General features: G+C 34.6%; 1 protein-coding gene across 1 annotated transcript in view; it reads left to right on the top strand.

The window, feature by feature from the left end:
* The window catches only part of LOC115217919 (probable serine/threonine-protein kinase DDB_G0282963), an 18,654-nt gene extending 9,490 nt beyond the window's left edge, over positions 1–9,164 (top strand). Inside the window, exons 2-3 of the mRNA XM_036507775.1 lie at positions 2,321–2,764; positions 3,318–9,164. Coding sequence (XP_036363668.1) covers positions 2,321–2,764; positions 3,318–8,824 — 5,951 coding nt within the window. The 3' untranslated portion in view covers positions 8,825–9,164. The remainder of the gene's footprint in view (positions 1–2,320; positions 2,765–3,317) is intronic.
* The last annotated feature ends 6,569 nt before the right edge of the window (positions 9,165–15,733 follow it).

The raw sequence follows: 15,733 nt of genomic DNA, 5'->3' as shown, positions 1-15,733 counted from the left end.
ACTTGAAACTACTTTGCACGACTCGACATAGAAGGTTTCCTCATTACGACCAAATACTTTACGTGAGAGAATTAAGAAACTTACCTACTTAAATTCTCAGATCAATCATAAATGTCTAGAACGTCTATTGATAAAATACAATAATGATTTTTATCAATCAAAATGTCTGGCTAGTTTTTTTGTTTTGTTTTTTTTTTCAAGGAGAATGTTAAGTAATTATACAATTAACGTTTCCAGTTTCTGTGGAAAAACACTTTCACTGACATTTTGATGACATTGGCCGTGGAATACAGATAATAATAATTATTATTATTTCAATTTTTGGCACAAGGCCAGCAATTTCGAGGAACGAGTAAGTCGATTGCGTCGACCCCAGTGCGTAACTGGCACTTAATCTAAGGGCGGCGAACTGGCAGAAACGGTAGCACGTCGGGTGAAATGCGTAGCCGTATTTCGTCTGCCATTACGTTCTGAGTTCAAATTCCGCCGAGGTCGACTTTGCCTTTCATCCTTTCGGGGTCGATAAATTAAGTACCAGTTACGCACTGGGGTCGATGTAATCGACTTAATACCTATGTCTGTCCTTGTTTGTCCCCTCTGTGTTTAGCCCTTTGTGGGTAATAAAGAAATAGGTACTTAATCTATCGACTCCGAAAGGATGACAGGCAAAGTCGACCTCGGCGGAATTTGAACTCAGAACGTAGCGGCAGACGAAATACCAAGCATTTCGTCCAGCTTGCTGACGACGATACGATTCTGCCAGCTCGCCGCCTTACAAATAATAATAATAATAATAATAATAATAATGATAATAATAATAATAATAATAATAATAATAATAATAATAATAATAATAATAATAATAATGAGGTTTGCTTCTCAGCCACATGGTTCCGGGTTCAGTCCCACTGCATGGCACCTTGCACAAGTGTCCTCTACTGCAGCTCCAGGTTGACCAAAACCTTACGAGTAGATTTGGCAGGCGGAAACTGAAAGAAGCCCGTCGAATATCTGTGTGTGTGTGTGTGTGTGTATGTGGATGGGTGGGGCGCGTCTGTGTGACTTTGTGTTTGCCCCACCACCACCACCACCACCACCACCACCACCACTGCTTGACAATCGTAACATGTTTGTTTGCGCTCCAGTAACTTAGCGATTTAGCAAAAAGAGACTGATGGAATAAGTACTAAGCGTTAAAAAAAGTCGATGTGCTCGACTCGACCCCTCAAGACGGTGCTCCGACATGGCTGTAGTCCAGTGAGAGAAACAAGTAAATTATAAAAAGTAATACAATAATCCCTTCTAATTTTGGTTCAAGGTCAGCAAATTTAAAGGTGAGAAGGATAAATGTATGCTCCACTGGTACTTGTTTTATTGACTCCCGAAAGGTTAAAGGGCAAAGGTCACCTCGGCGGTATTTGAATTCGGAATGTAAAGAGCTGGGAATAATGCAGATAAGCAACTTAACCGACGTAATAACGATTGACCTATCTCACCTTCATAATACTGATGATAATTATCCGTTTTACTATAGGCACCAGCAGCGTGGAGGCACAATGGCCCAATGGTTAGGGCAGCGGACTCGCTGTCGGAGGATCGCGGTTTCGATTCCCAGACCGGGTGTTGTGTGTGATTATTGAGCGAAAACACCTAAAGTTCCACGAGGCTCCGGCAGGGGTGGTGGCGACCCCTGTTGTACTCTTTCGCTACAACTTTCTCTCACTCTTTCTTCCTGTTTCCTGGTGTCGATTTGCTCGACTTAAGGCGGTGCTCCAGCATGGCCACAGTCACATGACTGAAACGAGTAAAGAGTATTTATTTTATCACTACCAAACGAATGAAAGGCAAAATCAGTTGCGTTGATATTTGAACTCGGAACCTAGGTACACTAAATTAAATATGCAAAAGGATTTGATTTAACATTGTAAATTATTGAGATGTACTTGCATAGCGAGTGACTTGATCTGAAATCGTGTGCTGGAACGAAAACAATTGCCGCATGGACGGTGTTTATAAGTCATTTAGGAAACACACAAAAACCGTTAGATTCACTTCAACATTTAAGTTTAATTTGTCAAAATATTTTCGTCGCTTTGAGACCGCGACCCGTTCACTGACAAAACTTCGTGCTGCATCTCAGAGATGCAGCACGAAGCTTTGTCAGTGAACGGGTCGCGGTCTCAAAGCAACAAAAATATTTTTACAAATCTAAATTATTAAACCAGGCAAAATGGCGTTACTCTCTTTTTTCCTAGTTTAATAAAATAATGCGAAATTAAATTGCGTTATTACTAACAAAACATTTGTTTTCTCATTTCAGGATTTCTACATGTTACTGCTTTCGTTTGTCCCCCAGGTGTGTTTAACTCCCTTATTCCAGACCCTAACAACTGTAAAAGATATTTCCACTGCCTTTCGGGTGGAAGGTATTATTCAAAGTCCTGTCCTCCTGAACTCCGGTTTGATCCTCGCCATAAGATATGTAACTGGCCTGCCTTGGTTCCTTGCCAAAATTCCAAAGTCGACAGTGAATATCTACAATTTGAAGACAATAGAAATGTTTTAGACCCATTTGATATAAGACCTTATAAATCCAACAGCTTTCAAGATGAAAATGAAGAACTGTTACCATTTAGTAGTAATGATGTTCTTCAACGCACGAACGGCGGCGTTTCCAAAGATGATAATCAGTTGGGAGCTGAATTTTCCGGAGATGTTGACACAGATACATTTTCTTCGTTGAAAGGAAATCAACAGGATGAAGGTTATTATCGTTTGTTTCTCTTTTCTTTTAATGATTCAATAATCTATAATTTGGTAATTAATTTATTGAGTTTTGCACAAATGTCAGTAATTAAATAGCAGAGGTTGCACCCTTCACCTCCTCAAGAAGTCTCGTCCGGTTAAACCCTACCACCTTGTCACTGGATGTCTTTAGCGGAATTTACCTTGTGGGAAACATTCCGGCCAGTTCTCTAATTTCAGGTTGGCATTTTCTACACCGCCGCCGCCACCATTCCTGGAAGCTCTGCAAAAGCTTCTTCGTACGACTAAGTCATTAAAAAAAAAATAACCATTTAAAAAAGACTGTGCTAATACGAGAAATCAATTCTATTGTAGATCGATAAAGCTTAACAATGTAACATAATTTTCTCACAAGAATTGGTTAAGTAGCTGTTCGTTAAAAGCGTAATCAACGTAAACAACTTAAGATCGAGTAAAAATAATCATTTATAGATAAAAATATCTTCATATAAATTACTTCATTTTTGAATACGTTATTATTGTTTTGTTTTGTTTTTTGTTTTTTATTCTAGGAGTGGTGCAGAAATCTACGGTAAAATGTGAATCGGCTTTCGGTTTTATGAGTGATCCGTACAACTGCGATATTTTTTATCATTGCTACATGTGGGTTCCTTTTCCGAAAATTTGTCCAAAAGGCCTTTTCTTTGATCATTTTACATTCGTTTGTAACTGGCCCCGAATGGTTAATTGTGTACAAGGCAAACGAGAAATGACATTTGATCAAATCAAAGTTAAAAGGAAGTCAAAATACAGACAAAAACAATCAAAGGTTCAGAATTTGCCAATGGAAGTTAAAAACAACGAAATTACTTATTGGAATAATGAGAACAATCTTGCTGACGATAAACTGAAAACTAAATTATCAGAATCCAATTCTTTTAAAGAAAGGAAATATCCAAAAATGGTTAAGAAAACAAAAATTATAAATAACCCTTACACACAATTTAAAGCTCCAAAAATTTCAAACCATAATATTCGTCCGACCACTCGAACAAAGCCCCGTGAAAACATTAAAACGTTTACTCCAACCAGTTGGAATGTCGTGAGATCCACTAAGGAAATTGCCGACCAAAACTCCGACACGACAAAATTGGCCGAAATAGAAATCCATGGTCAAGAATCCGAACGTTTACAGAAAGAAATGACAAAATCTTCTACGAATTTACATGGGGTCAATGATATTATCTTTTTAGATATGAAGGATGTGATAAATGATGAAGAAGAAGTAAGAAACTCCTCACCCAATCAATCAACAGAATCTTTATATGAAAAGCATCTCAATAAACGGGAACGATCTTCAGGCAACGATTCTGGCAATGAGACGACTATTCAGAATGTAAAAGTAACCAAACAAATATCAGAAAACCAAGACAAACTCTGGCAATTCGGTGACACTGAAAAAACGACAACTGGTAATAATTATATTACGGTTTTACCTGGGAACAAAAAAAATTCAAAGATGTATTTTAGTTCGAAGACTACCATTGATTATGGCATCAAGAATGTTGAAGACGATAAGGAAAATGTGTTGCCATCAGGTAACTTATACAGTACTTCAGACGAACTCTTACAAAAGACTGGGGAATCGATATTACTTGATAGAATCGATAAAACATATCCACCAAACCTGCCAAACCAGACAGAGTTACTATCGTCGTTGATAGCAAAGGATATTATTCGCTGGGAACAGAGAACCAAAACTAAAAGTAATGCAGTGAAATCAAATAACGGAAATGACTCCGAATCTTCAGCTGGAGCTCAAGCAAACACAGACCATCGTATTGTATCTGATGACCACAGATTTATCTCAGGAAACACAACAGATGCTCGAGTTAGTAGTGAACTTTTTCCTTTGATATCAAACCAAACTCAAAAGGAAATAGAAGACGTACAGACTTTAATAAGTTGCAACGATACTGATCTGAACTGTAAAATATACAATGAATCTAATGCGTTACTGGTTAATTCAAGCCTTTCTGAAAATACATACTTACCTAATATAAATAACACAATAGACAATAATGGAATAATTGGAGGATTAAAATCTCATTCTTCTTATGGAAATTCAGAAACTACAACACACTTAAGTGGTATTGTCAAAGATCATAGCAATAAAATTATAAATTCTTTGAAAGATTCTAAACAAACTTCGATTGTGACAGAGAATTCCTCTGAAATAGTATTAAATCCTAATCTTAGCAATCATTTACAGTTTGATAAATCGTTAAAAATGTCTTCGAACTCCAATGGAGCAATAACTAAGGAAATCTTTTCGAAATATTATACGCACCTCGAAGATAATTTAACAACAAACACTCCTGTTTTCAAGAGTAATGACTCCGAAAATATTTTAAAGAAAAATCCCACTCATTACATCAGCAGAAATTCTTTGAAACATGATATAGAGGATAGCCACTCCGAATCTAATAGTTTGGTCAAATCCTTACTAGAACAAAGGAATAGATTAGATCAGTCTCTGAATCAACAAAGAAAGAGTAGTTCTCTGAATTATAATGATGGAAATAAACTTTACTCGTATAAAAATGATTTTCACCCAACAACATCTAAAATAGGGTTTAGGGAAAGCGCGAAAAATACTGTCAGAAATGAGTTACCGATGCTGCTTTTACCGAGAGAAAATAATTCAAAGGAAAGGAAATACAAACAGTTATTTCCAGAGTCTGGAGGACTGAACTACCAGAATGTTGGTTCAGGGGACACACAAAGGGAAAATTATTATCGTGATAACAAATCTTTTGAAAAAAATTTAGTAAATTCAAACCCGGTGAGAAACTTACAAACAAATGCAAAATCCGTCCTTTCGACAAACATACTAAAACAATTATTTACTTCGAATCAAAATTATAACCAGCTACCTACTCAAATATCACTGATATTTCCAGAGAATGACAATCCGGTGGAAGATGATGACAATAATAATAATTATATCAATGATTTTATGTCATCTAATGATTATCCCATGCCTTACAATAACAGGAACTTGACGAAGGCCGTTTCTATTAGTATTCAAGGTGGAAATCTTTCTACTAAATCTATAAGTGAAGCTGAGTTGCAGGACTCAGGTGACTTTGTGTTGCAAATAAATGACACGAAGCAATCCATAAATGATGATGAACTGGACGAAAATAACGCGACGGGGATAATACACCATAATAATACCTCCGAAAATAGTTCACAAGAAGTTAGAAAATATGACGAACCCAGAGTAGAAGGTCTAAATGATACGAGTGAAACAGTAATACAAAAGAGAATTGCAGATGAAGATAAGCATTTGGATGAAATTGGAGAAAATCCGCAGATATTTGCTGGTGTTACAAGTAATATGGTGTCACTACAGAAATCAGTTGAAAGAAATAGTACACTCGAAGAAAACTTAAGCCCGGACAATCTCAAAGAAGATCGAGGGAACTCTTCGAATGAAGAAAACCTCTTAGAAGCTACGAGTTTGTCTGAACAGGAGACCATAACATCTCTTGAACAACCAACAACAGCTGCTTACGTGTCTGACGGGGATAACATAACAAGGGTTATTGTAGATAACAGTAACTTTACGCAGACGGACAATTTAAATTTTACTGTTGACTCTTTCGACCAAATCGATCATTTCGTTAACACTTCGGAAACTTCAGAGCCAATACAAACATCAATAAGCAATACGTCAGCAGAAATAAATTCAACAAATGCCAATCCAAATAATAACATTACAAATTTAAATACCAACCAAAGTGAACCAAATAGCCATGATTCAGTGATAAAAACTGACGAAAGTATTTCTATTGTAGGAGGTGATATTGACTATGAGGCTTCATTGAAAAGTAAATTAAAATTATTACTTAAACTGACAGAATCAGGCGAAAGAGCAAACCGTGTTAATGAAACTAGGCTCTTGCCGAGACAGAATTCTGAAAACAATATTACTTCTGTGACTAATAATGACAATTATTATTCTGAAGACACGAGCGTTAGTGTGGAAAACTTAATGAATAATTCTATGATTTCTAAAAAGGCAATAAAAAATACCAATTTCACAACAGCTGACTTTGTTGACGTAACTCTGAGTCCAGCAAATATAAAGTTTGAAGCAGATAAAGAGCTAAGCGAAAATGAGCCAAGTTTAATGATCTCCAATAAAAGTGTTTCAGTGCTACAACAGTCAAATACGTCGCAATCAATAAACGCTTACTTGCCACATATTGTGTTTGATCGCTCTAACATCGGAAAAATAAATTCACTCGGCTTTGAAAGTAAAATCAACAATTCTCACAACATAAGTGAAAATGATGCTTATCCGGAACTTAATTCTTCTTTCAGTGAAGTTATCAACACAGATCGAAATGCTTCGATAAATCCAGAATTCTCTAAAAATAAAAGTAGAAAAGTTTCGCATAATTCAAAAGAAGCAATTTCGAATTATGATCAGCAACCAAGTAGATCAGAGAACATCATTAATGAGAGCTCTTCGGTCGAATTGGTTGCGCCACCGTTGTTAAAGATGAAAGACAGAAGCGGTAATCATAAGGTTGACGAACAATCTACTCCAAGCATTAGTTTAATTTCAAATGATAGCAAACCATTGACCAATGATTACGTGACTAATGACACTACAACAGAGAACTACCTCAGTTTCGAATCCAATGATAGCAAAAGCCTAGATGATACTGAAAGCATTTTAGGATTCTTGAATGAAACAGAATCGAATAATATTACAGATCTTGATTCACAAATCACGCCAAATGAAATTAAATATTCGAATAACAATTTTACTGAAAGCATCACCAAAAATGTGACCTCTTTTATCTCTTCTTCTAATGTATTTTCATCATTTTCCTCAGAGATCGATACATTCCAGCAAGGACACACGGACGTGTCTGCTTCGGATTTGATGATTTATCAAAACCATACAAGAAATGAATCAGACGTTTCTCATACTGATACAGAAAATATAACTGATTCATCATTAAATTTACAATCAGCTAATAGTGTTAAATTTAATCAACAGAAACAAACAGAAATTGATACATCTACCGAGGACTATAAACCTGTAGATAAAAGCGACAATTCGAAGATTGTACAACAGACTATCGACAATTCAACAGATTTAGGAAATAACACACATTTCGATCGTCAACACAATTCTAGTTTTGAACAAAACATGAAAAACAGACCCCTCCATCCGGAAGAAAATCTACTGAATAAAACATTTTTGTCGATGAACAGAACTTTTCTAAACATTAATAATTCCTTGGATGAGTTCTTGTATAAAGGGAATGATACCTTTAATCGAATAAATATCTCGAGAGAGAATCAAAGTTCGTTAGAGCATAAAGAGGGCAATTCGGTTTTTAAAATTGCGCTTCCAAACGAAGACAATTCGACAACACCTGACACAGCGATTGGAATATCCCGACAAGATTCTGAGTTTAAAAAAGGAATAACAGAATTTGCCCCCAATAATTCTGGGGTTTACAATGATTCAAATTTTAACCAAAGCATATCAGCAAATCTCAGTAAAAATTGGAATCTATGGAACGAAGAAATAATAAATGATATTGTCACAAATGGAACGCTGACGAACGGTGTAGGCATCAACAGAAATAATAGCGATTTAGAATTATCAACTGAAGCGAAAATTCCGAGCTCCGAGACAAAAATTCTGGAAGAACCAAATCTCAAAGGAAATTCGTTCAGCAATTTAACAATTAGCACCATGATTTATATGGAAGAAATGGCAAATAATGGAACGACAATGGAGACAACGCTAAGTAGTAAATACCTGACGAACAAAACTGACCCTTTGGAGAATTATCAGTCAAACGATTTAAACGATATTTCTAATTTAGAAGACACAACATCTAACAACAGCAGCAGCAGCAGCAGCAGCAGCAGTAGTAGTAGTAGTAGTAGTAGTAGTAGTAGTAGTAGTAGTAGTAGTAGTAGTAGCAGTAGCAGCAGCAGAGAGCAATTTCAGACAGAAGTTTCGACGAAAATTACAATCTAGATATCTTTCAGTCAATTTGTGAAATTCGCCAACTTGATAAGCAACAATAACAAAGGCAAAAAAAGATGGCAGCAGATTCTATTTTACGATAACCCATTTAATTATTCAAATGAAGAGAGAGAATGTATTTCCAAGGCGAAATGGAAATAGAAATTCAAATGGATTTTATAATAAGTTCGAGAGATGCTAAGACAATACGTACGAATCTAAAGACACTGAGCAATCTCGTATCATTAATGTGATGAACTTATAAATGAACGATAGATTAAAAGACTTCAGAACAATGAGACAAAAGATTACAAACACGCGCACAACACGTATACATATACATATGCAAATATATATATATATATATAATATATATATATATATATATATATATATATATATATATATATATATATACACACACACACACAATACATAGAAACACACATACGCAAAGAGATAAAAAGATAAAACACGTACATATATATATATATATATATTATATATATATATATAGAGAGAGAGAGAGAGAGAGAGAGAGACAGACAGACAGACAGACAGAGATGTATGTATGTATATACATATATATCTATATACATACACTCACATATAAATTCATAAATATATATAAGTATATGCAATTAATAATATAAAACATATTATATATATATATATATAGAGAGAGATACATACATACATACACACACACACACACACGTAATATATATATATATATATATATATATATATATTATATATATATAGCTCAAATTTACTGGAAAAAAAGACGAGGACAGACAAGTGTGGAAACAACAAGAAGGTGTATGTGTTTGACGCTCGGGAAGAATGGAAAAGTCTTTGACGTTTCGAACCTACGCCCTTCTACAGAAAGGGTTGAGAGGGAAAAAATGGAGAGAAAGAAAAAGTAACCAGGGAGAGAAATCAAGTGTAGGGATTAACGGTTCAGCATGATGATGATGATGATGATGATGATGATATATATATATATATATATATATATATATATATATATATTCAAAGGGTGTGACAGAGAAAGAAAGACAATATCAGTGAGAGACGCAAAATAATAACAAAAATAACAATAAAAATAATAATAATATATATATAATTAATAACATTATAACAGACTCATACGTTTAAAACAACGTTATATTATTTACATATAATACATCATTTCATATACCTAGTGTTTTATATTATTTTATATTGTGAACAATACAAAAAGAAATGAACTGGAAGTCGCTCCAGGCTTCCAGTTTATTCACTCAGCTGTTATTTAAGACGTTTTTTCTTGATGTTTTCTGTTTTATATAATGATTAAAAAAATCAAAAGACAATCATTTATCGTTTAAGTTTTTGCTTGTTTCAATCATTAGACTGCGACCCTGATGGGACGCTGCCTTGAAGGGTTCAGACGAGTAAATCGTCCCCAGTCCTTTTTTTTTTCCTAAGTCGATTTTTTTTTTTGTATGTCTGCTACTTATTCTATCGGTCTCTTTTTTCCGAACCGCTAGGTTACGAGGATGTAAAGACACTAACACTGGTTGTGAAACAGTGATAGGAAACAAACATAAGGACACTGACACGCACATGTACCCCATCCATAGTGTATGAATGTATGTATGTATGTATATATATATATATATTTATGTATATATATATAATATATATATATATATATATATATATATATATATATATATATATATATATATATATATTTATATTTATATATATATATATTTATATTTATATATATATATATATATATATATATATATATTTATGTATATATATATATATATTTATATTTATATTATATATATATATATAATATATATATATATATATATATATATATATATATATATATATAATATATATATATATATATATTATATATATATATACATATGTATACATATATATTCAAAAACAATAAACCGATTTCATTACGCAGTATTTTAATAGAGAAAAGCAATAGAAAACTCCAACTAAGTCACAAGTATTTATTCACAATCAACTTTCATTTCCTGTCTTATAAGTGTTCAATGTGGCCACCACCTGCAGCACGGGTAACATCAATTCCGGGACTGTAGTGGAAGATACCTCCCGAAGATTCCACGCAGTGGGACTGAACTCTGAACCATGTAGTTGGGAAGTTTATATTATCAACTGTTTATTTACATTTTTTTTTTAATCCAGAGTGTAAGGTATGATATAAAGAAGATTTTCAAATACGATACTTAATCACATTGAGATTGTTATACGGTTGTTATACCAAACTGTAGAACGTAAATTGATTAAACGTAGAACGTTACTGGTGAAGAGTAAAAGATTTTCAACTTAGAAGAAAATTAACAGAAGTTAAACACTTTAATTGCCTTTAATTAACGTTTTAATACTCTGTTAGTTATTGTTTTATATGCAGATCGCATATCTGAGTTATTTATTCTCTCAACAATTGTTCTTTGTTTTTTCTATAGTAACCATTGTATGTACAGTATTGAAAATCTTCTTTATGATTCTCTCACCTCAACTTTGAAAAGTACAATGACATATATACATACTCTGCAGATGAGGTTCTAATTATACCAAAACGTGCCCAGTGTTATCCCCCTTACTTGTTAAAATAATTCTATAATATAATAATCGAAGCAATGTTATTCATTGATTAATATTACTTTTTTTGTCTTACTACGTATTTTCTTTTTCATTCCCAACATTAAATAAGTTAGTAATAAGTTTAAACTGAGGAGCAGGTTGGATATCTTAACCAATGCAAATTTGGAACCCAGTCGTTGCCGGACTACAGGAAAGTGTCGGAAAACAAAATACCTGAAAACAGAATACTCCGAAAGGATGAAAAGCAAAGTCGACCTCTGCAGAATTTGAACTCGGAACGTATGCCATTAAGCATTTTGCTCAGTGTGCTTAATATTACTTCGAGTATGTTTCGAGTGACGTGACATGAGATAAAAAAGAGATATCGCATTGAGTCAGCGGGCTTAAAATATGTATTGCTGGGTTTCTTTTTGCTATTAGTGCATCTAAGAATGAGAGCTTATAATTACTGAACTTCATACAGAATTGAATGTGATAGTTATGTTGTTGATGGGATTTTGAAATAGGTTCAGTTTATCGAGATTTTCCCTTCGTAAAATGAAGCAGACATGTAAGAGTCTCTTCAAGTTCTCTTTCACGTAACAGCTGAATTCATCCCCACATATTTGTGAGGATTATTCATAGATTTCCAGTTCATGGTATCATGCTATAGATTTGGCATATGTTGGGACGACTGTGGTTCCCATGACGGTTCCTGACTTTCGTTGGTAGGCTGTGGATCTTGAATACATATAATTTGAATTGAGCTACATTGTATCATCTTACTGCCATTTATGCCTAACATTATTTTACAGTAATGCATTCTATTAACAAATGTAAAAGGAACATTTGAGTATTTGAAAGAGAATACTCGGTACCTGAAAATTAAAATCCAAGATACCTTTTTAACACCTTATTGCAATTACTACTATACTACATTTAAACTTAAATGTCTTTATGCACAATTAATAATAATTTCTTACTGATGCAATATTAGAGATCCTATCCTTATACATTCTTGTTGCTTGCCTCACCCCAAGGTATCATCCCATTTCAAACAACATACTGTTATAAGTGTTTGAATTCTTGTAAATTTTCTACGGGAAACCTTGTAAAGCGTCTTGTAATTGTTCATGTAACCTGTTACCAATTACTAACATTTACGGCCACGCAGGGGAACTGACTTAGCAGATAAAGCCTGAAGCTATCTTTCATATATTTCTACATCGGTTGTGATATTAAGATTAAATCTCATAACTTCACTAAGTCTGGCAATGGTGTTCTAGTAAGTATGCGTATGTGAGAGTATCTATGTATGGATGGATAGATATGTGTATGGATGGATAGATGAACGGATGGATGGATGTGCGAGTGTATCTACGTATGTATGTGAAAACCAAATGTTTAAGCATTTTTGAAATATAAATATTTATTCACATTATATGCTTCTGTACGCACTTATATAGAATATATTTTTGTTTTTCTTGGGCCCAAGGACTCATAAGACCAGTTACCCGGTTTCCATGGCTTATAAGTGACTGGGATCACGACATTGCTCTTGAGAGGGACACCAGTCTGTTGCAGGGTTCAATGCCAGCAATTTTGAAAGGAGGAGGCAAGTCGATTACATCGACTCCAGTACTTGACTAGTATTTTCTTTTATCGACCCAGAAGGGATTAAATGCCAAGTTAGTCTCCATGGGACTTGAACTCAGAAAATAAAGAGCCGGAAGAAATGCCATTGAGCATTTTGTCCGACATACCAACGATTCTGCCATCTCGCCACCTAATGCCGATATTACGATGTTATACGATGTTTTCAGGCAGAATCGTTAGCACGCCGGGTGAAATGCTTAGCGGTATTTCGTCTGCCGCTACGTTCTGAGTTCAAATTCCTCCAAGGTCAACTTTGCCTTTCATCCTTTCGGGGTCGATAAATTAAGTACCAGTTACGCACTGGGGTCGATATAATCGACTTAATCCGTTTGTCTGTCCTTGTTTGTCCCCTCTGTGTTTAGCCCCTTGTGTGTAGTAAAGAAATAGGTATTTCTTCTGTCTTTACGTAAGCGTAGGAGTGGCTGTGTGGTAAGTAGCTTGCTTACCAACCACATGGTTCCGGGTTCAGATCCACTGCGTGGCACCTTGGGCAAGTGTCTTCCACTATAGCCTCGGGCCGACCAAAGCCTTGAGAATGGATTTGGTAGACGGAAACTGAAAGAAGCCCGTCGTATAATGTATATATGTATATATGTATGTGTGTGTATATATTTGTATGTCTGTGTTTGTATCCCCAACATCGCTTGACAACCGATGCTGGTGTGTATACGTCCCCGTACCTTAGCAGTTCGGCAAAAGAGAACCGATAGAATAAGTACTAGGCTTACAAAGAATAAGTCCTGGAGTCGATTTGCTCGACTAATGGCGGTGCCCCAGCATGGCCACAGTCAAATGACTGAAACAAGTAAAAGAGTAAAAGAGTAGAATGTGTGCAGCCAACCTTTCCTCAGATTTGCGCTTCAAATTTGCTTCAGTGCTTACGAACCGTCATTGCTTATTCGCAGTTCAGAAACTCTACGATTACATATTTTCCTTTGATCACACATTCAATATGTTTTATCTCTTTCTGTCCTATATTTTGTGTAAATAAATCGTTTATGAAAAAGTTTTTTGTGAGGTTACGAATACGGACATGGCTGAGAGATGAAACGAATTATTATACATTTACTAATGAAAATGAAACAATTTCACGTCACGAAATCATACCACGCCCCAGTACATTTTATTTATTAATCTTTATTTCCAATCTTTATTGTCTCGTTCCATTAGTAAATATAGAATTTATAATAACAGATTAAGATGGATTCCTCTGCTTTGCAATTCTTTCATAATGCGTAACTTATCACCCAATGCTCCTTAACTATACATATGTATATGATATACATACATACATATATATATATATATATATATATATATATATATATATATATATATATATATATAGATATATATATATATATATATATATATATATATATGTATGTATGTATGATATTTACATAAACATATATATATATATATATAATATATATATGTACATAAACATACATACATACATACACACACACATACATACACAGATACATACATACATACATACACACACACACATACACACGAACACATACTCAATACATATACGTAACCATTATACACATTTATATATTTGTGGCACTCCGCCGGTTACGACTACGACCTAAAACTTGGAGAACATATTTTTCTTTATGAGCCCCACAAAGATCCAACCCTTATCCATCATATTCAGCTAAAATTTGTCCACAGAAGCGACAAACAAGGACAGACAAAGGGATTAAGTCGATTATATAGACCCCAGTGCGTAACTGGGGCTTAATTTATTGGTTGTATTCACATGGACTTTTTTTTATTTCTTTACTGCCCACAAGGGGCTACACACAGAGGGGACGAACAAGGACAGACAAACTGATTAAGTCGGTTATTTCGACCCCCAGTGCGTAACTGGTACTTAATTTATCGACCCCGAAAGGATGAAAGACAAAGTCGACCTCGACGGAATTTGAACTCAGAACGTAACGGCAGACGAAATACGGCTACGCCATTCTCCGACGTGCTAACAATTCTGCCAGCTCGCCGCCTTAAATTACATAAATACATTGGTGTATCTTCTAGTAGCTACAAGACATCTGGAATGTGACCAGCCGTTTACTTGCGGTTTCTAGTGTCTGAGATAATTCTCTATTTAGACATTTACAGGTAAATCTCCATGGATACAAATGCAACACCAATAACATTTTGTAATTATCGTTACCTCTTGTGCTGCTTTTCGATCTGGTATGAAGTAGCTCTAATGATTTAATTCCGTGTATTAGGTGGGAATTTGATGAGTTTATATGTGTGTGTGTGTGTGTGTGTGTGTGTGTGGTGTGTGTGTGAATAAGGATAAGATCGTTAATTTAAAATAAAATAACGATTTTATCAAGTGGCCAGCATGGGAAAAAAATAACCTTAAAAGGTAATAATTATTAAAATTATAAATTAGGGTATCTACGAGATACGAGAAGCATGGTGGTATCTCGTAGATACCCTAATATATATATACAATGTGTGTGTGTGTGTGTGTGTCGTTGCTATTATGCAAACGTATCATAAGTCCAAAACGTTGCTTTTTTTGCAGAAAACGAAATAATAGTTTCACCATTCCATACCAAAACCGTTGTACTACACTTTCAAAATTTCTGATATCTTAGCATCTGAAGC

This window comes from Octopus sinensis, linkage group LG12 (assembly GCF_006345805.1).
Source record: "Octopus sinensis linkage group LG12, ASM634580v1, whole genome shotgun sequence".
In the NCBI taxonomy this organism is placed as follows: domain Eukaryota; kingdom Metazoa; phylum Mollusca; class Cephalopoda; order Octopoda; family Octopodidae; genus Octopus; species Octopus sinensis.
The sequence above is the reverse complement of the archived record's forward strand: the minus strand, read 5'-3'. Positions and strand labels throughout refer to the sequence as shown.